Consider the following 21,979-nt stretch of genomic DNA (forward strand, 5'->3'; position numbering starts at 1 on the left):
ATTGTATGACGTCACTTTATTTCAAAGAGCAACATTGAAACATACAAGTAACAAAATACAATGCATCGTCTTTAATATATTTACAGTCAGTGCAACATACTACACATCACAAATCAAAAATGTTCATCGAGCAAATTATCATAATCACCAATAGCTTATAACTGGTAATCATCAACAGATGACAAATTAGGCAGGAATGAGAGCAAAATGATGAGGAAAGAGAGACTAATATAAATGTATCTGTTCAAAAACACAAAAACATAACATCCGTCTCTCCGTTTCCATCAGTAGATTTCTAACCTCCGAAGTTTATGGCACACAGACACGACGAGTCTTTGCAACCGGAAACGTCACTTCATCAGCCGATTGTCCGGTCCATCACAGAGGCTGAGCTCAGTCCACTTAGTCTGGTTTAGACTGCAACGGGTGGGTGGATGGCAGTGCAGGAAGGTTGCAAACGCCTCTCACGTACACCAGGCTGGCTCAGTGTGAACACACCCGAGGACTGAGCCATCAGACTTTTAGCCCCTCAGAAGCAGGCGTCCACAAATTTCGGATCTCCAGGCTCAAAGGTGTGGCGTACAGTTAAAACCAAGTTGTTGTCATGTTTCTACAGCACAGAAAGATCATGACAGGACTTAGATTTCAGCCAGAAGGCCACACTGGGATTGTTCTTTGCCACCACCTTGTCCAGGAAGCGTTTGGCCTTCATAGGAAGGCTCTCGCGGCGTGCGTGACGGTGTGTGTGCCTGCGACGCCTGTTGGCTTCCTCGGAGTCTCGGCGTAGACGCAGCTGTCGCACCATGCCGTGAAAAGCTTCCCAGACGTTGTGCTGCATGGCGGCTGAGGTCTCGATAAACTTGCAGTCAAACACAGCAGCGCAGGCGCGACCCTCTGAAAACACAGAAGGCTCATGATCAGTACTTGCATATCTAAGAAGAAAAACCTCACAGTGAACAGTGCTCGGCACACACAAGATGACAGGAACTGTGTCTGCTCACCGCTGACTGACACCTCTCTGCGTCGCACCAGGTCACATTTGTTCCCCACCAGGATGATCGGCGTGTGCTGCGCGGGACGAAACCGCCGCAGGGTTATCCGGAGCTCGGAGGCTCGCAGGAATGAGGCGCGGTCCGTCACAGAGTACAGCAGCAGGTAGGCATCGACTGTCTGCATGTAGTGCTCCTGAGCCCACTCGTGGTCAGTCTGCAAAGACAAACATGTTAAATAAAGGATTGACGGTACTATATGTAATGTACACAAGTTAGCGCAGCTGCTTTTCATCTCACCTCTGCATCCCATGTGTCCAGCAGAGTGATAGTTGCAGGCTCTCCATCCACTTTAATTTCCCTTTCACGCACTTCATCTGAAATTATAGACGTAACAAGAAAAGGTTTACATTTGTATAATTATAGACTTAAGTCATTTTGGTGACAGCAATGTTTCATACCATCAATATAATTATAACATTATTAGAAATAAACAAGTGCATGGTGCTCAATACAGAGATTATGGTGACCCTTTCAGATTGGATCAATTCTGTCTAGTTATATAAAATATGCAAGTGTTGTCCTTTATTTATAGGGATTTGGTTTGCTTGTATCTAAAATGTACCCGCAAAAGAACAGATCTGCTTGTCAATAACCGTGTAAAGGTTTCATCATAGTTCTCTTTTTTCTTACCGCCACACGGCTCGCAGTCATCGCTGTCCATGCTGTCCGCTGCCCCGGCGAAGATGCTGCTGAAGGCCGTTTTGCCCACCCCGCTGGCCCCTAACAGCACCACCCGGTACGGGCCCCCGGGTCCCACCGGCTCCCCGGCGGAGTCGGTGGAGATGACGGAGTCCGAGGACGACCAGCTCCTGCGGCTCCCGTCCGACTCCCCGGCGGAGCTGGTGCAGGACTTGGAGCGGGAGATGCATGCGGGGACCCGGGCCATGAGGCTGTCGCCCGGGTCACAGATGCTCCACCGGTGGAGCTCCGTCTGCAGGCGGAGGCTGTGCCGGCGCACACTGGACAGCATGGTGCCAGGGGCGAAATTAGGATGAACCGGATTAACCGCTTTTGGGTGAAACACCCTCAAAAACAAAAGTAAAAACGAGTCGATTTCCGCCTTAAAAAGTCGCTTTTACAGCTTCAGATGATCATCATAAACGTCCTTTAAATTCACTTACACTTGTTTTTAAGTGTAACTCGAGCAATGCAAAAACACTCGGCTGGTAAAAGGCAGAGCGACAGTTACAGCTGGTGTCTCCTTCACGTGTCTGCTGCAGTCTGTGATCAGTTATCTCCATCAGTGTCTCTGTAATGCTCCGATGGGGTTTCCCTGTGGTTTATATGAAGAAGAAGAGGAGGAGGAGGAGGAGGAGGAGGAGGAGGAGGAGGAGGAGGAGGAGGAGGAGGAGGAGGGGGTTGTCACACAAGTGGAGCGCGAGTGGTGACTGTGACGGACATTTTATTGTTTTGACTCATTCGTACACTATTGAGTTCAGTAAAGTTGTGTTTTGTTTCTTCTGAAGTCAACTTTTCATATCTAAAGGTTTGCTTTTTACAGCCTTAATTGGTCTGGAATGACCAATATGGAGGCTGATGTTAATAGTACAATATAGCTGTATTTCTACACCATATTTATGTTACTGGTTACTTCTCAGATTCAGAATTTATAAAAACCTATGACCAGTTTATAAAATATAAATTAGTTATAACAGCTAAAATGCTGCTTACCTCTGAATTAAAGAGAAACTATGGTTTCAATCAGTGGCACAAGACCTCTGATTCTTACCTTATCTATTCAAATTGATAAAATCGTATACGCACGTGCAGGCTAAGCGTATAGTTTGGATCATAAAAACTAATTAGTGTAATTTATTTCCGTGCAGACAGAATAAACTGAGTGAACTCAGCAATTTGTGATGCAATGTTCAGCAACAAGTGGAAAAAGATCTTGCGTTGCCGCCAGCATTGATCTTTCCACCTACATTTATAACAGTCGGCTGATTGCGACATGAGGCTGTCCAGAGGAATTCTGATGGTGAGGAATCACTGAACCAGAAGAAGACAACAGCTTGAGATAATGTGGATAAACATGGGATGAATGGGACATCGCAGGCTGCAGGAATGGTGTTAAGGTGCTGTATACAAGAGTGTTTCTATTGACTCTCAACAGTTCTCAACATGGCGTCATTTCTGCACCATATCTCTACAGATTACATTCTACAAGCAAATAGTTGTGTACTGTAATATTAATGCTCTGAATACCTTATAGTGCACCGTTTAAAAAGGTTTTTGAGGCAGGAATATTATTTCAACCTAGAGCTGCGATTAATGGCTAAATCAAAAAAATAATATGATTTTGATTATCAATCTTTCAAGTAAAACTGCCACATTTTCACAACTTAGAGCTTCCAATTGTAAGAATCTGCTGCGTTTCTTCAAGTTAATTTGATGCCAACACCGTGGGCTTTGGGCATTCTTTACTATTTTCTAACATTTACCATTTTATTTATTACACAGGTGTATAACACAAGCTAAGGGGAACCTGCATCTACTTTCTGTCCTCTTAAATTGGAGGCTGATTTAGTTTGTATATTTGTCGTTTATGTCTCCTAATTCAATTTATTTATCAATGAGTTCTGTGCAGGTGCCAACGTGGATAACAAACCTCTGCTGCTGCCATCCTAACGGATGATTAACAGACATGCTACATCTCAACTTGGGCCAATAAAGAAAGCATCCATTATTTTCAGATCCCACTTCCTCCATCTTCATCTCTCCCTTGACACACAGAAGCCAAATATCATGAAGCAACTTCAAATCACAAAACTTCCAAGTGAGTTTTACATTAAACAACAAAACCCATTTATGGAGGATTTCTTATGTGTAATTCTGTGACTGTTGTGAGTGAAAACAATGTCTTTCAATATCTTCTGTAGTGTGTTTTCAGTGTCAGAATATTTAAACGTAGCTTCCCATCCAGCGCTACTGAATAAAAGCTCTGACGAGAGGCTTAGTGCGTCAGCAGGAGATCTACTGCCAGCAGCAGCAGCAGCATACTGTTAATGGTTGGAAACCACCAGTTGGTTGTTGAATGATCCATCTAGCAACACACACAAACTGTCCTGCATTGCATAACATTGCTCTCAACCCGCAACTGTCAGACTTTCATTTGCCAAAGTGCTTGTTGCGTGAGAGAAGCGGGAGAGTTATTACAGTAATTGTGGGATTACACAGCTTTTCTTTTTTTTTCTCAGCTGTTGTTTTTTCAGGACTTCTGGACCTCATCCGCGAGACCTGCTGCTCTGTATTACAGCCCCGATCTGGTCTGCCTGACAGATGATTGGGCAACATTAAATCCTTGTTAAGTGCTGGAGCAGGACCAGGATCGGGGGGGGGGGGTGTTATGCTGAGAGTTGGCTGCAGACTGGCAGAGTCATGGTGATGGCTATTGATGGGTGCTGAGCGTGAAGTGACCTCTTTCTTTCCAGCTTTCACTTGATGTAACACAAACCCTCACAAGTCTAATAAGGTCAGACAGACAGTCAGGAGCACAACAGTCAACATAACAGGGAAACAAACGTGTGCCTTCATAAAGACCACATAAAAACAATAGACAAAGTCACATTTTCTACTGAACACATAAAAATGTAACCTTTAAAAAGATGAAGACTACAACAGTTCTTTACTATGAAGAAGAACAAATATATAAACTATTTCTACTTCTATTTGGTTGGGCTCAGTCGTTTTAAATGTAAACATTTAAACCGAGTTACTGCACGCCCGCTCGCCAAGCAGTGAATAGATCTGTACCAGCGAGTTTGAAAACAAGCCACTCAAAGAGAGCCCACTGCCGAAACAATATACAGTGGGTTTTATCGCAGTGACCTGGTTTCAGGTTTCTTTCACCTCTTTTCACACAATCAAAGCCTTTAGAAGACATTTTCACAGGGCGACTGCTAAGACTGCTGTAAAGCGAGGTCAAGGTGGACGAATCCAATGGACATATACAGTATATACGTCCTACAACCTACACAACTTCTACATTAACACTATAGTCACAATAATCTTGTATATCTGATGTGGATCTAAATGCGTCTTTTATTACTTTATTCAGCATTATTCTACTAGTTGTCAGGATTATAGTTTGCACTTATTGATGAAACATTTATCAGCTGGAGCTGAAACCAGAATCCCAACACCAAGCCCTACACTGCCTCATCTGCATTCAAAGATCAAAGGAAAGCTAAAAGCACACTGCCTATGCTTGCTAAATCTAGGGCTGCAAAACATTAAAAGTACTGATTATGAATTCTTATATCGGGATTGTATCTCAAATAATTGAGAGCCCAAGGTAACAGCTCCAAATCTCTTTTTCTTTTGTCCAACCAACAGAAGAAAAGTCAAAGCAATTCACTGTGATTTACAAGAAAGACTGAACCATCGAATGTGTGTCCAAGTACAAAGAAACACAATAAAGGGACCACAATCGTAATGGTGTGGTATTTGTACACACAAAGAGGAGTCATGTGTACCTCAAACCTCAATTATATTTCCATCCAATTTGAGATGTCTCATCTTAAATAAGCTCTCATTACTTCATCAGATAATAAAATAAAAATGGAGGTACAAGGCTTTAAAGTAAATCATGTTGTGGCTTCTAGGCCTCGCTCTCTAAACCTCTATAAAGAGAGCCGTACAGAAGAGACAATAAGAGGGACAAAGAATACCATAAGTAGGGTAATCAATATCTCATCTGAAGGGAGGATAGTCCAACAAACTGAGCCTGAACTTGTTTTTCAAAAGGACAGAGAGCTGCTGAGGATATCTCTACTGATGCACCAGTATCTCAATATCTCCTCTGGAAACATGTGCAGCTTGAACGTCGATGACTCTACGACTGATAATCAATGAAATGTGAGACCTGTGAACTGAGTGTGGGTTAACACGAGAGGCTCGTCCGTCTGGCCTCTACGGTACATTCAGATCCTCCACAGAGGTCCTGGGATCACATGGGAATAAACTTCCAAATCTGTGTCTCAGTCTCTCCATCAAAACAACTGCATCTCTTTCTCCCCGTCCAGCAGTGGAAAGTCATTCATTCAATCCGTGCGCCAGGTCCTCCAGTTGTCTGGCTGGAACGCACGGCTTAACAGAGGGATTGGCAGCGAGAGCTTTACAGAGATCGACAGAAACATTCGGACTCATGGACACACCGGCACATGGCCTCTGAGACTATTGGAGGAGTGATTTGGATCAATATCCCGATTGGACGAGTGGCACACGTCTGCCCAACATGTGTCCAATACCAAAGTGCTGCAACACAGAATGGGATTCCTCTGCAACACAAACAGTAGATCGCATTGCCAAAGCTCAGAGGCTCAATTCTTAGCCATGCTAGTGGCTCAATAGAGACGTCCCGTGTTTTGGTCGGTCCACCAGCTCGGTCCTGAAATACCTAAACAACTGTTGTAGTTGCTAGCATGACTGAAGATTCTTAGTATTGTTTTATTATCCAAAACTGATGGGCTTCAAGAGGCCTGCACGAGACTTCACAGACTACATGATAAATATATATAATAAATATGTAAACTTTGCATTCTGGCATTGGACTGGCACTAACAGTTTAAAGACACACACAAAACTACAACGGTCATATGCATAAAAGGCAAAGCTGAACATCCCAGAGACCCGTTCATTACACAACTAAGTTGCTCAACAATCACGCAGAGCGGGGAGGACCCAATAAATAATAATTACAATGTTCACAGTATGTAAATAGGATTTGTACTGAAGCTCAGTCAATCTGACAGACCCGGGCACAACTCTTCAGGGCGCACACGCAATTACATAACTCCCACGCAGCAGCTTTGTGTTGAAGGGCATGAACAGGCCGGTGTTATCCAAAATAAATGACTGAGCGGATCAGACTACGGTCACTATGTCAGATAAACTGACACTACAGCCCAAAATTCAGGCTTAAAGCTCACTGCGACAAATTAGATTGTTTTCTATGGATGGTTGTTTACACAAACTCTGCATCCCACCCAGGGACTTGGACACATAAACTGGTCTCGGAACAATAGAAATCCTCTAATTCACATAGTAAATATTACTCTAGAGATGGATACAGGAGTAACTCCTGCATGCTTTTCTACAGTAACTACAGTACAGTATCCTCTACAAGAATACATGCATCAAAAATGCGCTGCTTTCCAAAGGAAGAATTATCCAGGCAATAAAAAAAAGGTCCAAATCATTAAAAGCCAGTTTATTACACATATTCCTTTTGAATTCCATTCATTTAATGAAGTTTTATAGTAAATGTCTTTGAATAAATAAAGAAAACGCAGAGGATAAGACACAAGATCTCACAAACGTCACATATTGTTGTTGTTGGCACTGTTGAGAGTTTAGCTTTATGTAGCCAGGGTGCTGACAAAGCCCAGAGAGCCTGAACACACACACACACACATAGAAGTAGTGTGTGTGTGTGATTCATCTACATCTAGAGTGTAATCTAGTGTGTGGTTGTTTACGACGCTGTGTGAGAGATGGTGGTCTGGAAGGCGAAGGTGACGTGTTTTCGTGCGTGATCAAGGTAAGGGTCTGAGAAGGTGTGCGTGTCACCAGAGAAATGTCTCCACTGCATCAGCTCGGACATGCTGAGATGCTTCTGCTGAGCCCCTCCGCGGTCACCCTGACGGCCGAGCTGGCACGGCCTATCAGAAACCTGCTCCTCTTCCTCCAAGTCAGCTGAGGACGAAGGGGGAAAAAAAGCGAGTTGAAATACTCAAATAGTCAAATCCTAGGTGTCGGCGTGTGTGAAGCGCGTCGCCCATGTGCTTACGCTGGACTGAGCCGTCCATGCTACAGCTGCAGTTCAGCAGGTCGTGTGTTAGAGAGAGCGTGTCAGTCAGGCTGAAGAGATCTCGCAGCTCACTGGTGGAGAAGCTGGTGTGCTCTGCCCTTTTGCCCAGGTCAACCACCGTCCCAGAGAGCCCTTGTTTGGACACCTGTCTCTGGAAGATTCGCTCCTCAATGGTGCCTGTGAGGAAGAAGCGCACAACCAGACGGAAAGATTCACATCAGACCGGTTCAGGATTTGTTCGATATATTCTCGCTCATTGTGTTTTCAGACCTGCAGTGAGGAGACGGTAGATGTGCACCGTCTTCTTCTGTCCATCTCTCCACACTCGAGCCATGGCCTGCACAGAGCAGAGAGGGGGAAGGTTGCAGGAGAGAATTACACAAATGTGCACAGCGCCATCTGGTGGTCATGTTTCTATACGCGTGTGATGAAATCTGAGGGTGATTTTACACCTGTGGGTCAGTTCATTTGGTTCATTTGTCTGTGAGTCTCACCTGAATGTCATTAGCAGGATTCCAGTCAATATCATACAGCACCAAGTGGGAGGCACCCACCAGATTAAGCCCCACGCCACCCGCTTTGGAGCTCAGCAGAAACAGGAAGTTCTGAGAGTAGGGACTGTTAAAACCATCAACCAGCCGCTGCCTCTGGTTGGTGGGGGTGTGTCCATCCAGTCGGCAGAAGGTGTAGCCAACTTGCACACACAAGTCCTGGAGCAGGTCAAGCGTCTGAGTATAGTTGGACACTACGACCACCCTGCGGGGGCAACACATACTTTATCAGTATATATGCACAAAAATGCACGTGCCAATGCACACACACACACACACCTGTCTGAAGGGCTGAGTTGTCTGATGGCAGTCAGCAAATCTGTCAGAACCAAAAGTTTTCCAGAGTCGGCAGTGTTAAACCCACCAGAAGAGTACGATTCTGGGAAGAGCTCAACCAAGCCCTCGTATAAAGAGTTCTCCACTGAACCACTGTCTGCTTTTTTCTGCAAAACACAACACAGTACTCCGTTAGGACGGGTAGTAAATCTCTAAACACCAACATAAATGCAGACTACTTTGACCACAGCATGAATGCTCAGTCTAAGTTCAATAAACAACACAAGGCACTCAAATAAGAGCAATATCTAAAGGCTGGATGCAGGTTTCACTCCCCTAAAGATCTTAACCTTGGCAGAGGAGTAGAGCAGACCAGGGTGGTTACAGAGCTTCTTCAGAGCAGTGATGCAGGCCAGGTGTGTGTGAGCTTGCGTGGAGGCCTGAAGGCAGGCTCTGAAGACTCGGTGGCAGAGCAGATGAGCGTACAGCTCTCGCTGCAGAGGGGCCGCCTCGCAGAACAACGTCCAGTCGAGACGAGGAGGCAGGTAGCGGTTGATGATCTCCTGTGTCCGTCTCAGGATGAACATGCCGGTCAGGCGAGAGAGCTCTGCCGCCCGCTCTTCTCCCAAAACGCTCTCCTCCTGTTGGCAGAGACAGATTCGAAACCGGGTTTAATGCCAGATTAAGTTGTCGATGTACAAGTTACTACATAGAAAAGAAGCAGGAGAGGTAGCATTACCTCTGAGCAGGAGGGCTGTCTGGAGCGCAGAATTGGCTCCTCGTATACTTTTCTGTACGCAGTGGACGAGCCGAGAATCCCCGGGTTCACAAACTCTATGATAGCATAGAACTCCTGCAGGTCATTCTGTACCGGGGTGCCTTCAAAACACAAAGACAGTTCAGTATGAAACCTGTACAAGACGTTACCGTCGGTCAGAGAGTCCTTAAAGACTTCCCCTCTCTGTGTGTGCACCTGTGAGTATGACTCTGCGATTACAGCTCAGGCTGCTGAGGGCCGAGGACGTTTTGATGCTGCTGTTCTTCAATCTGTGGCCCTCGTCACAAATCACAAGACCAAACTCCACTTTCTTAACCTGAAAAGCATGAGAAAATTACTTTAACACAGAGATGACATATGGGGATTGTTTTTGTAACATGCACACTTGACAGCGAGACAGAAGGTGAGAATACCTGCTCCAGGCAGCGCAGCAGCATTTCATAGCTGATCACAAGAACGCTGTGCAGGGGGGAGACCAGGAAGTGCTCTATCCTGTGGTCCTACACGCACACACACATCAACAAAGAATGTCCATTCCCGACTTATACATTAACATTAATTATGCTGCTTTAGCAGAATTCCTCCTCCTCCTCCTCCTCCTCTCCACACCTGATCCACACTGAAGACGCTGATCCTCTCGCGGCCCAGCCACTTGTTAAACTCTGCAGCCCAGTTGTGCACTAGGCTGCCAGGTGTGACCACGAGGACACGCTTGGTAACTGGTCTCCCACCGTACGGCCCTTGTTTAAGCAGCGTCCAGGACAGCGCCACGCTCTGGAGGGTCTTCCCCAGACCCATCTCGTCAGCCAGGATAGCCCCATAGCGACCCACAGCCCTGAAGCGCACACAGTGAAACACATCGAAAGGATTCATTAGGAACCCTAACAATGGCTGTGATGTCTTTAAACAGCATGTGACAAGATGTTACAGAAACAGGCGCCATTACCTCAAGCCCATGACGCACTCGTAGAGAAAGAGAAGGCCGTCTCTCTGGTGCGGTCGCAGATGATTAGTCAGGAACGGGTCAACAACAACATCGACCACAGGAAGCCCAGACTTGTTGTTAGACCACTGGTGATTGGCAGAGGGACGAGGCATCACCAGTGCACCTGTAAAAGATACAGAGAGCCTGATTGGAGTGAGTACATAACCAGAAATAAAGCAAAAGATGCCAAAAAGGGTCAAAAATATGAGAATTTGTGTTATTGGTCGACATACCTGGAGCCAGTGGGTCATGGCGAGGTCTGCAGGTCTGTTCCTCCTCCGGTTTGGATCCAGGATGATCAGTTCTCCCCGAAAGCGTTGGGGAGCAGAAACGTTTGGACACCAAGCTACGAGAGGGAGGCGGAGCCGACGCTGTGCACGGCTCCTCTTTCTCTACCTGGACCTCTTGGAAGCAACGGCCCCGGGCGAAGTCCTCAGCAGATATGATCCCCATCACCTCCACCTCCTTCCCTCCGATCATCAAGGTCTCTCCCTCGGACAGGGAGGCCAGCTCGGACACCTTGTAGCCACTTCCTAAACAAAACATGCACAAGCATTACCAATCAACTCACAATGAGGATGTATATTGGGGAGAACTGTTTGCTAGATCTACTTGAAAGGTCATAATGTCTCAGTGTTCACAGCCTTAATACTTCTTCCCGACCAGAAGACTTGGTATCATATTATAATTTAAGGTGAGTTTATGATGTGCGTAACTGTCACATGCAACATAGGCTGCAGTCACACTGCTCCTACTCCCACCAGACTAAAATAAAAACCTTAAATTAAATTCTGGTGTCTCCGTCTCACCCTTTCCAATGTCCTTGCCCTCCATATCCTTCAGCGTGGCTGTGCGTCCTCTTGTAACCAGGACCGCGTCGCCCTCCCAGCGCTTGTGTTTCTTCTTGCTGGCTTTACACCACATCACACTGAAGTAGAGCACTCCGTCCTGACTGCAGCCCGAGTCTGAGCCTGCAGTCAACGGAGGGCATCCATCCACTCCTGTCACACAAAGACATACAACATAGTGAAAAACCACCAAAGATATCAAAAACGTACCTCACCAGCAGAGGTCAGTGCTGCTGCACAAATACCAGGAACTTAAGAAAAAAAGAAAATCCATCTTCCTCAGAGAGGCTGAGTTCATGAGTGGACCGGTTTCACATCTAACACACAAAAACAAGCACAGTTAAAAAATAGCAAATCAAATAATTTTTTTAATAGAAAAAAGTTTACATACGGACAAAGTGTAAAAGAAACATACACACGTATACGAACGTTGAAATACAATCAATGTTGTAGTCACACACATTAAATAACAATAACATCGCAAATAAAACACAGTCCACATCTGCCAGCAACCAGAGCGAATATCAGACTTTAACACTTTATGTAAATTGAACAACAGGATTTGTAATCATGAGCATCTTGTGATTAAGGCCTTCGACAGTTTGACTTGTGCTTCAATCCCGGGCATCGGAATATTTCTCAGTTCTAAACAATAAAAGTGTAACTGTTTGACCTACAGTACTTTGATTAAGTGCCCTAGTTTGTTTACCTATAAATACTAAGAAGAAATGCTTTTTTTTAAGTTTATCACATCGGATTTTTTACAGAATTGTATTTTTTTTCTCCAAAGAATTAAAAGAGCGCCAATAATCTCCCTGATGTGATCCGGGCAGACTCTCACACTCTAGTATATCATTACAGTAAATGCTGGAAGATCATCCACACTATAGTAAAATTCCCGTAGATGTATATTGGTCGTACATCTAAGCAGGAGAAGCACCATCATGGTACAAGCCACTCATCACTACAGACATCCCCTTCCAAATAGCTGGACGTTCACATCTATTTAATCTATTTTGGCCAGTCACAGTGTTTGTAATGAGAGCATTTACACGGTCAGTTCTGTCAATACAAGTGATAACGATACATTTATAACACGGACAGGTATAAACACAGACTGATGGCAACACAGGCGCGCCTTATCCTGCTATATGCAAATAGGCTTTCAGTGTCTGTACGAGGCACTACGTTTCCAAAAGAAATTCAAGTTCTCAAACATGAAACTGAAGTGTGATCGGCTTCTCCTCCACACTTTAATCTCCTCAGAGCCTCTCCCCGTCTGACGCTGGACACAGATGTGCACGTTCGTGCTCTTTATAGAGGGATCGGCAGTCCGTTTCTCAGGCGAGCAGCCTTGAGTTTCTCCACTTTGATCTTGGCTTTCAGCAGTTCCTCCTCCAGGTCCTGTTTCCTCTTCAGCCCCTCCCTCTTCTCCTCCAGGTATATGGCAACCTTCCTGTGATTGGCCAACACCATCTCGTGCTCCTCTTTGGCGAGGTGCAGAGGGCGAAACCTGTCGGGCTCGTGGTGAGGGTAGATGTCGTTGGGGTAGAGGTCGTGGCCTAACGGCAGCGGCGAGGCGGAGAGGGCGATGTTTACGGAGGAGGGGACGGGAGACAGTGATGCTTCAAAATCCTGAACGCTGCCCAAGTCCTCCTGGTCGTCGTCCTCCTCCTCCTCCTCCTCCTCCTCCTCCCGCTCCTGGACACCATCCAGCCCTGGTTCTGTGTGTGCGGAGAGGGTGGGGAGGTCTGGCGGTGGTTTAACATCCTCTTCGGGGTCCAGCTGTACCACCTCATGGGGGATACTTGGGACAGCTGCTGAGTAATCCTGGAGTCCAGCCAGAGAGGAGCTGCTGCCAGGATGTTCGACGGGAGAGTTGTGCTTGCTGTATATTAATCTAAAAATGGAATAAAGGGTAAAAATAAGTGAGACTGGAGCACTTAAACATTGTTTATTGTCTCTGTTTATGTGTCTGTGTGCAGACCTCTGTTGGTGAGAACGCACACTAAAGTAATCAATCAAAAGGACCGGTGACCAAGAGTAAAAAACTATGCTGGTTACAGCCTCACAGATAATATTATTTCCTTGCTGATTTATAGAAGTAGCAATAGTTAAAATATTTGGGAAAGGGATTCTTAGGTATTTATATTTCTTACACTAAAATAACAAACAATTTTAAGGCTTTGTTGTCTTCTATGTACTCTCCCGAACTAATAAATATAATCTGGCCTCATTTTTCTTAATTTCTTTAGCACTAAGAACATGAACCAGGTTCTAAACATTACTTTGGGGTCCAATAGTTGATCTGTATTACACAACGATTCACCCAAAACTACCTGAACAAACTACTGAAGAGTAGTTTGTCGCCTGTAAAAAAAACAAAAAAAAAACAGAAGCGGACAAACTGTATTTTCCTTTCTAGCCTGACGATATGTTATCTAATCAGGCTTTGAAGCCTTGACTTCAGCCCCTCCCTCCTCCTCCTCCTCCTCTAACTGTTGAACCAGTATTGTGACTACATACTGTTAATGATGTATGCGCTCGTTAACCTCTCCCCTAACTGTCGCGTTATCCCTTCTGTGTGCCTGTGCTCGTAGGTGCATGTCACACTGTACCTGCGAAGTGCCTGGTCCTTTTCATGGATGGGCACGTGGTGAAACAGGTGAGGGATCATCTCCATGATTCTCCTGGTTGGCTCAGAGATGCTCGCTCTATACTCTGGCTGGGCGTGTCTCCGCTGCATCACTTCCTGCTTGGCCGACTCCTTCAGCCTCTTGTAGAGGGTCCTGAGGCCCTGAGCGGTGCGATGGGGTCGGTCCCCTCCCAAGGCGTTGTATAGCTCGGCCACGGTGTCCCAGCACTTGTTCTTGTCCACGATGACCGCGTGCTTGTTGGTGTGCTCCTCCAGGATGCGGATGTGAGGACGGACCAGCTTCAACAGGTCCAGCTTCTCAGAGAGGGTGAAGTTGGAGGAGCGAGCTTTACCCACCATACTGGACAGGAACACAGAGCTGGATGCCATCTTATAGCATAGCGGACTCACACAGATCGAGTCGGGCCTATGGCTGTTCAGCAGCCACACTCAATACACTAAGGCTCCTCACTCTTCCCACCTGTCTTCTTCTTTTTGTCCCTGCTGTTGGCTTCTCTTGGTCCACGGTGATGAAGCCAACACCGGTCTTACTCCCATACATTTCCCATTTTCCTTTCTATTCTTCTTCTAACTCAAACATAAACTATGTCTAACATGTGCATGGATTCATACACCACTCCTTGGTTCTCCCTCAGCCACGTTGCACAACAAAAACAGGCTGTGCTGCACACAATAAGAATCAGGCTTAACTAGGCCAGCCTCGTTTAGGCCCCCGCCTACCGCGGAGGGCTTTGGATGAATTCCTCCCAGCTTAGGCTGACGTAGCTAAGCCGCTTAAGCCCAGCCCGACCTACTTACAGCTCGGTCTCTCTAAACCCCAAACCAAGCACAGCACAGAGCCACACACTGCCTCTATATCATAACACAGAGACGGAACTGTGCTCTACACAAACGGGGAAAACTGTTTTTAAACAATGTGTAACAGGTTATTAGGGTCAGGGGTCTATTTTCCTGGAGTGAAGTGACGCTCTGATATAGCGCTGGCTTAACTAACCGAGTGGGGGGAGGGGTTTGTGGGCGCGCTGCGCGTGCCCGCGGAGGCAGAGGCAGTTTATACCGTTTGTGCATAAAATAAACCAGACATGCGGGTCCACGCGACGACACGTGTGTTCGGGGCGCGTGTGGTAACCGAACCAGGCAAAACGCAGAGCGAGCAGCGTGTGTTTCGGGTGTAAAAACAGCGGCACTAGTTGCTCTCGAGAAGAGGAGCGCGAGCGGTGGCACACTGATCCTGAGCACAGTCCTAATGTGCCGCGGCACTACCCCGCTCATTTGCATAATGCTGGACCTGCTGTCACTCAGCCTCAGCCCGCCTGGTTTAACGTCCATCGCCGGTGTGTCGTGTTATTAGCCACAGAGACGGGACGGTCAACTGCTGCAGAATAAGAGAGCGTGCGATTATTAAGGCGGCGTAACGCGGTTTATTATGTTTTTTTTTTAAATAAATAAAAAAAGAGCTATCCAAGAGACACGAGGGACATTAAACTGGAGGACAACCGCGCTAAATTGCTTGCACACCGGTTCTTTATTGTGTAGTTAAATCAGGTAGAAAGCATCGATTCTGTATTGTTGTTATAAATGTAGGTGATATTTTAACGATGGATTTATGAATGAAAACATACGCAGAGAACTTGTGGGCAGGGGTTTTGTGTTTAAGCTTTTAGTGATTGTAAAAAAAACGCTTCTGAACCAAAAACCAAGACGTGTAACCTACATGTGCACATTTTACATTTTTTACATTGTCCATCAGTGGACTGAATAAAGTAGTGCTAGCTAAAGCACATACAGACCATTTGGGAGGCCAACTGTCATATCTCTGAATCTGTTACTTGGAGTGCATTGATTTCTAGTTTTCCAGACAGACTGTTTATAAAGTCTTTATTATAGCGGACTATGCCAGATAACGCGTGTAATAATGAAGTAGGTACTACAAGGTGCATTTAAGTACTTGAAGTACTATATTGGGGTCCTGATCAATAGGTCTAAATCAGTTATTACTATATCTCAACCAACTGCATCATGAATTTAGTATATCAGCAAAAAACTGAGCAAACATGCATTATAAGCATCATGTCAACACTGCTACAACTCTTATAATATTACTTTTCTTTTATAGAATGAAGACTTGTAAGACTTATAAATATCACAGAGAAAAGAGTGCCAGTCAAATGTTTTAATTAAATTGTGTGATATTATATATATTGAGGTATGTTTTGAGCATTTTAAGTACACATTCATTGTAAATAACCTAAAAGCAGTAATAAAACATGAATGAATAAATATATTTACAGAAAGATATGAACAAACTTAATGCTATGGGTAATTTGGTCATACATTTCTACACCAAGATTAGTTTGGTCCCAACATCACTAAATAAAACTGATGTTTTTTGTATCCTGTAACTGTACCAAAGTGGTTTTGTTGCACAATCTCCTCATAACTATTCTTGCTCATACCAGGTACCGTCCCAGCTACACACGTGTGTGTCTTACCTGCAGGTGTGTGCTCTTCTGTGTGCTCTTCTGAGCCGTTGTCGGGATGTTCTGACTCATTTTCCTTACTCTCCGCTGCACTGAGAACACGAGCCAGAGCCCTCGACAAGGCTGGAGCAGGCTGGGCAGCTTCGGGCTGAACATCACACACGGTTTTACTCTGAGCTGGTGCTGCTAGACTCCTCTGGACCTGCAAGATGAGAAGAAGAGAAAAGACGACTCACAACCTGAGGAGGTTTGAAACAATGCTGGATATAACGAACAACGATGAAGGGAACCAAGAGTACCAAGGGACCCTAGTGTAGCTACACCAACACAGGTGTTTACAGGTGTTTTCAGTTAAGACTAACTGAAAACACCTGTGTGAGTGTTCAGAGCCTTAAATGTTGTGAATAATTTACCTTTTTCAATGCATTGCCTAAACCAAGTTTAGGGGTAAGGGGCTTGGAATCAGCCCCGAGACAGGAAGTAGATGCTCCAGGGGGCACAAACCGGGGCTTCTTCACAGCATTACCCAAGAGCTGGCTCGGAGCTCCTGAGCGTCGCATTTTGCAACTGGCAACCCTCAATGATCTGTATCCTCAAGACAGAAATATATTAATAAACACAATCATTAATACTGTAAACTAATTAGGTCCTATTCAGAAACCCCCCATGGATCTTTCAAAGCAAATGTGTGAGTGAGATGGGTTTCACTGTCTTCATGGTTCATCCACACATAACTCAAAGTCTTCTTTAGTAGTTCAGTGTTGTCCACAACAGGAAGGTTAAGTCACAACCACTACTAGTGTATACATGTAGACATTTAGACCAGCTTAGACACCAAACAATACAGACCGTATTATACTTAATACTATTTCATGAAAAACTAATTGATTAAAGCTTTGATAGACGATAAATAAATCAAAAATTAATTATATGTAATGAATGTCTTAGCTGCATCCTCCCAAACACAGCTCCAACACAACCTCCCCACATTCATGATGTGACTTTGTTAGGTAACGTTATATGAAGACACCATGTGATGGACACGTAACGTTAAGTGAACATGTTATCAACATCTTCAGTACATGTTTTGTCGCTGTTAAGACAAGGAGAGGACAGTTACACGTTAAGCTCTCGCGGTTAGCTACATTAACTTGTTGCATCAGTGTTTCATGTTAGCACGCTAGCTAACTCGCTAGCGTCAACACACCGCTGACACGGTGGCTGAAATGTCATGTTTGATAACGTGTCATACATACCCGGGTGAACTAAAAGCTTGATAAGAATATTTAAGGTCACAAAATGTCACTGAAATCCCTCCCAAAAAAACAATTCGTGTTGTATTGTGTTCCTTTAACTCTCGATTCTGTTCGGGTTCTCCCGCTGAATGATTTGAAGAACGTGATTGGTTGAAACCCGATAGTGGGCGTGGTCAGAACGAGTAGGGTGCGTTTGATTTGACACCGTATTAGTTTACCTTTCACATACTCACTGAACTCCCGCACCCCGTCAGTCCCTGAGCTGTTAATCGAGCACACCTAGTACCTTACTGCGGTGACCTCACTTTACAACTTTAATAATATGAGAAGGAGAATAAAATCGTGAAACATTTAGACATTGGTGAGGTTTTGCGAATTATTATTAGATGTGATACTTTTGATAATATTAATTTATATATATATATATATAGAGAGAGAGAGAGATTTTTTTTCAATGAACAGTGTTGGTGAAAGTACACTTACTCAATTACCGTGCTTAAATACAGAGTAAACACAGGTGTTGTTAAAAATAATAATTATGGAGACATTCTGTTTATTGTGTGAGCCAGCATGCACAATACCAGAGCCCTGGGCCAACTATAAGGAACAGGGCCATAATTAATGTTATTATTAATTACACTTGTGGTTACTATGCAACGGCATGTAATAATGGGTGCTGTGAAAAAAAAGCTTATTATGAGAAACTTATACTTTATTTAAGTATTTGAATGTATGCATACACATTTTCTCCATTACATTTATTTGACATATATCATATTTAAAAAATAACGAGCATTCAAAACAGTATTAAACAATGTATGTTATCAGTATTACACTATGGTGCAAGATTCTTTAACTTTTGACAAACAAAATAGTAGTATCTCTCTTACACACACACACACACACACGTGCTCTTTTATTTATTTACTGCTGTCGGGTCTGAATACTTCTTTCACAACAGAAAATAACAGGACTGGGATGAGTCCAGTTGTTTAGATGGCTCTTTGATTTCTGTGGTCTGACAGTATAGTGTCATCTGACATTCTGTAATCCAATCAGGGAGAGAGCGCGAGTGTAATCCATGTTAATCCCACATCCAGCGAGCGAGAGAGAAACCTAGGATAGGATGGGTCATCAACAGAGACAGAAACAGTTGAAGGACAGCGGTAATCTCTGAAGGCACCACAATCTTTAGCTTTATCGCTGAGGCAGTGAGGAAAACACACCACTGCAGAATGTATCTGTTTCTTTGGGTGTGTCTTGGGGTTCTCCTGTAATTCTGTCTCTTTGATCTGATCTCGTCTGACAGCTGCCTGCCTGTGAACCTGAACCGCGGTTGTCTGGGATACCTCTCCATGGAGACGCACTCCCAAGGGTAGGGGAGGGCTTTCAGGTAAGGAGACCCTCACCTTGATGGGGCAACAAGTCAAGACAGAGGATGAGGAAGGAAAGACCTTAGTAGTAGTTCAGAGGTAAGATGGACGGTCACCTGTGGAGGAACAAGTGAAGTGGACATCAACAGAAAGGAAGAAGAAGAAACAGGTGGATGAAGTTATTTTGTCAGGTAGGAGGGAGCATTGTTGTTAAAGACAACAATACAAAAAAAGAAGAAGAAACAAATGAGACAACACTATGTGGTTCTCATGTTTGTATAATATGTCTGTGTGGTTGTAGGATGGGCTATGATCTGGAGCGGTTTGTGGGCTATGTGAATGAGGGTCTTCTGTGCTGTGTGTGTCGAGACGTGTTGGAGCGCCCCCTCCAGGCGCCCTGCGAACATGCCTACTGCAGCGCCTGCATCAGCAGCTGGCTGGTCCATCACCACTCCTGTCCTGAGGACAGACTTCCACTGGACGTGGGCAGTCTCAAACCACTGTATAGGTTTGTCTCTGCAAATGTCTTTTATAAACTCTTGATTTATTCTAAAGTTTTCACAACTATCCAGTGGGGTCACAGATGTCTACTGCTCTCTGTGCCCAACCCTCATGTCTCTGATGCTGTTTTTTTTTTTTTTAAATGACAGGTACATGCGTAATGACCTGAACCGCCTGCAGATACGTTGTGTGAATGTGGGGCAGGGTTGTGAGGTGGTCTGCTCCCTGGAGAGCCTGCACACACACGAGGATGAGTGTGAGTTTGCCTTCATCTCCTGCTCTAACGCAGGTATGAAACAGAGCTCACGTGATTGGTTATGTTTATCGGTAGTGCTTGTACGGTTCTTAAATGGTTATCATTGTGGTATAGAAAGGTAACGTGACACCTGTGGGTGCAACAGGTGTCACATAGTGCACCTATGGGACTTATTCAGCTCCCACAGACCTCACAAAGAGTGCATTCAGTGTCAACTTTCCATCACTCTTTAATGAGCAATTTAAACGTGTGTATGTATTTACAAGCGTGTGCTCTTGTGCTCACAATGTGTCTGTGACCTGTCATCGGCAGGTGGAGAGTACGTATGTTACCATTGTGGTAGGTATAGTTACAGGGTGTGTGCATGCAGTGTGGCCTTTTGCAGTGTTAAGTGCTACAGGCATGTCAGCAACAGTTTTACACATTTAACCTGATATGTCTGTGACTGCTGTGATCTGTGAGAAGTTATTGAACTGTATTTAAAGATGACAGAGTGCAGTATAACATTTGGGATGGTCTAAATGTTCATGGGTGGTTAAAATGTGTGTATAAGTAATAGCAAAGTCAAGTGACTGCACTTCTACTTAAGAAATGTTTTGGTACCGTTTCAACTCGCGTACTACTCTGGCTTTGTTATTTAACGCTATTTCTGCAAACCGAATTTACTTTCGTAAAATGTTTATTTTTCAAGATAGATACACTTAGATATTGAGTACATGGTTGCTTCATGTGAGGCCTACCCTTCTCTGTGTCCCGTCAGGTTGTTCTTTGCAGGTGGAGAGGCGGGGTTTGGAGGCTCACCTGTCCGAATGTAACTTCCGCAGCAGGGAGTGTCACAACGGCTGTGGCCACACCCTCCTCTCCATTGACCAATCACAGCATAACTGTGTAGCAGAGCTGCGCACAGAGGTGGAGATGCTCAGGTGTGTGGTTGTGAAAATGTCATCACTCTCTTAAATCCTGATCAAAATGCATGATTGCTCTAGTTTACGTTAGTTCGTAACTTTGTCTCACTGAATATTTACGGCAGGGCAGAGATGCTGTGCAAGGTGGAGGAGGTGAGACGAGAGATGGAGTCTCGGTTGGACTCTCAGAGGAGACACATGGTGCAGAAAGAGTCGCAGCTGAAGAATGATGTGGAGGAGCTCAAGGTGACCAGTCAGTCCTTCTCCTGTATTTAACTCCATTTTTAAAGTGACAACAACAGGGCTGAAGTAAAAGAGAATTAGTTGAGAGTACAGTAATATATAAATACATCTTTTGTAATACATTTAAAAAACATATATATGTGCTTTCTTTCTTGACTCCATCTATTGGCAAGGTACTTCTTTGCAGAACTTGATTTAGCATATAAAACATAAGAACCTCATTATGTATGAGGAAAAATAACTGGAGTTAGCTTTAGTACGTAATGTAAATGTTAAATACATTAGAAATAAAAACGTAGAATAATTTCATCATATCACATAATCTTCATTGGCAGTTTTCTGGGAAATGTAACTTTTTTATATATATTTTACATATACTTTTATAGACTTTAATCATTTAAAACATTAAAGTGGAATTATCTACACTGTCGGTCTCAAACTGTTTTCAGTCGTACTTCTCTTTCGGTACATTTTTCTAAAGAGGAACTACTTTTAGGACCTAACGTCAGTCAGACAGTTGCTGTGAACCGTGTTGATGCATGTTCAGTGATCCCGTGTCCTCTCCGTGCAGGGTCAGCTGTCCTGTGTGATGTGTGACATGAGAGCCTTGTTAGGAGCAGAGCGCCTGAGAAGACAGGAGCTGGCAGAGGCGGAGCTGGAGAAGAGGGAACTGTTGGAGCTCCTCAGAGACATGCAGCCAACCAGGAGTCCGCATCCCGTTGAGCAGACATCCAGGGACCAGCACCAGGGAGCCCTGCAAACATCTGGGCGGGAGCTGCACTCGGAGCCGACAAGACACAAGCAGAGGGAGGCGTCTTTACACGCCTCCAGTCTGTCACTGCATTCAGCTCAGGCCATAAATATATCTGGTCCACCTCCGTCACCTCAGCTGGGAGACGGGACGCGCAAGGGCGGGACCAGGAGCCTGACTCTGGACTGCATCAAGAGGAAGAATCGGGAGGTGACGGTCATCTGAGTAGACTGGACCAGTGAGAGATTAGGATTACA

General features: G+C 44.8%; 4 protein-coding genes across 4 annotated transcripts; 1 reads left to right on the forward strand and 3 right to left on the reverse strand.

The window, feature by feature from the left end:
• gem (GTP binding protein overexpressed in skeletal muscle) lies at positions 1-2,022 on the reverse strand (the record flags this gene model as incomplete). The annotated part of the gene is made up of 4 exons (XM_079165379.1): positions 1-894; positions 1,002-1,206; positions 1,290-1,366; positions 1,683-2,022. 4 exons carry the CDS (start codon positions 2,020-2,022, stop codon positions 611-613), a joined length of 906 nt encoding a protein of 301 aa, XP_079021505.1. The 3' UTR covers positions 1-610.
• A 5,343-nt stretch (positions 2,023-7,365) lies between these two features.
• rad54b (RAD54 homolog B) lies at positions 7,366-17,255 on the reverse strand. Its single transcript, XM_079164244.1, has 15 exons — positions 16,851-17,255; positions 16,450-16,639; positions 11,263-11,454; positions 10,687-10,986; positions 10,415-10,577; positions 10,078-10,303; positions 9,882-9,968; positions 9,664-9,784; positions 9,430-9,569; positions 9,041-9,331; positions 8,694-8,857; positions 8,358-8,619; positions 8,134-8,200; positions 7,843-8,040; positions 7,366-7,748 (listed from the first exon to the last, which is right to left on the reverse strand). The coding sequence occupies exons 1-15, from the start codon at positions 16,995-16,997 to the stop codon at positions 7,528-7,530; spliced, it is 2,769 nt and encodes a 922-aa protein (XP_079020370.1). The 5' UTR covers positions 16,998-17,255; the 3' UTR covers positions 7,366-7,527.
• Positions 11,652-14,591, reverse strand: LOC306699601 (fibrinogen silencer-binding protein-like). Its single transcript, XM_079164255.1, has 2 exons — positions 13,920-14,591; positions 11,652-13,201 (listed from the first exon to the last, which is right to left on the reverse strand). Exons 1-2 carry the CDS (start codon positions 14,324-14,326, stop codon positions 12,616-12,618), a joined length of 993 nt encoding a protein of 330 aa, XP_079020381.1. The 5' UTR covers positions 14,327-14,591; the 3' UTR covers positions 11,652-12,615.
• A 2,113-nt stretch (positions 17,256-19,368) lies between the features above and the next one.
• On the forward strand, positions 19,369-21,975 carry rnf41l (ring finger protein 41, like; the record flags this gene model as incomplete). The annotated part of the gene is made up of 6 exons (XM_079164256.1): positions 19,369-19,574; positions 19,717-19,856; positions 20,136-20,162; positions 20,584-20,746; positions 20,854-20,974; positions 21,543-21,975. The coding sequence occupies 6 exons, from the start codon at positions 19,369-19,371 to the stop codon at positions 21,945-21,947; spliced, it is 1,062 nt and encodes a 353-aa protein (XP_079020382.1). The 3' UTR covers positions 21,948-21,975.
• Positions 21,976-21,979: the final 4 nt, after the last annotated feature.

The sequence above is a fragment of the Pholis gunnellus genome (genome assembly GCF_910591455.1).
Source record: "Pholis gunnellus genome assembly, chromosome: 8".
Lineage (NCBI taxonomy): Eukaryota > Metazoa > Chordata > Actinopteri > Perciformes > Pholidae > Pholis > Pholis gunnellus.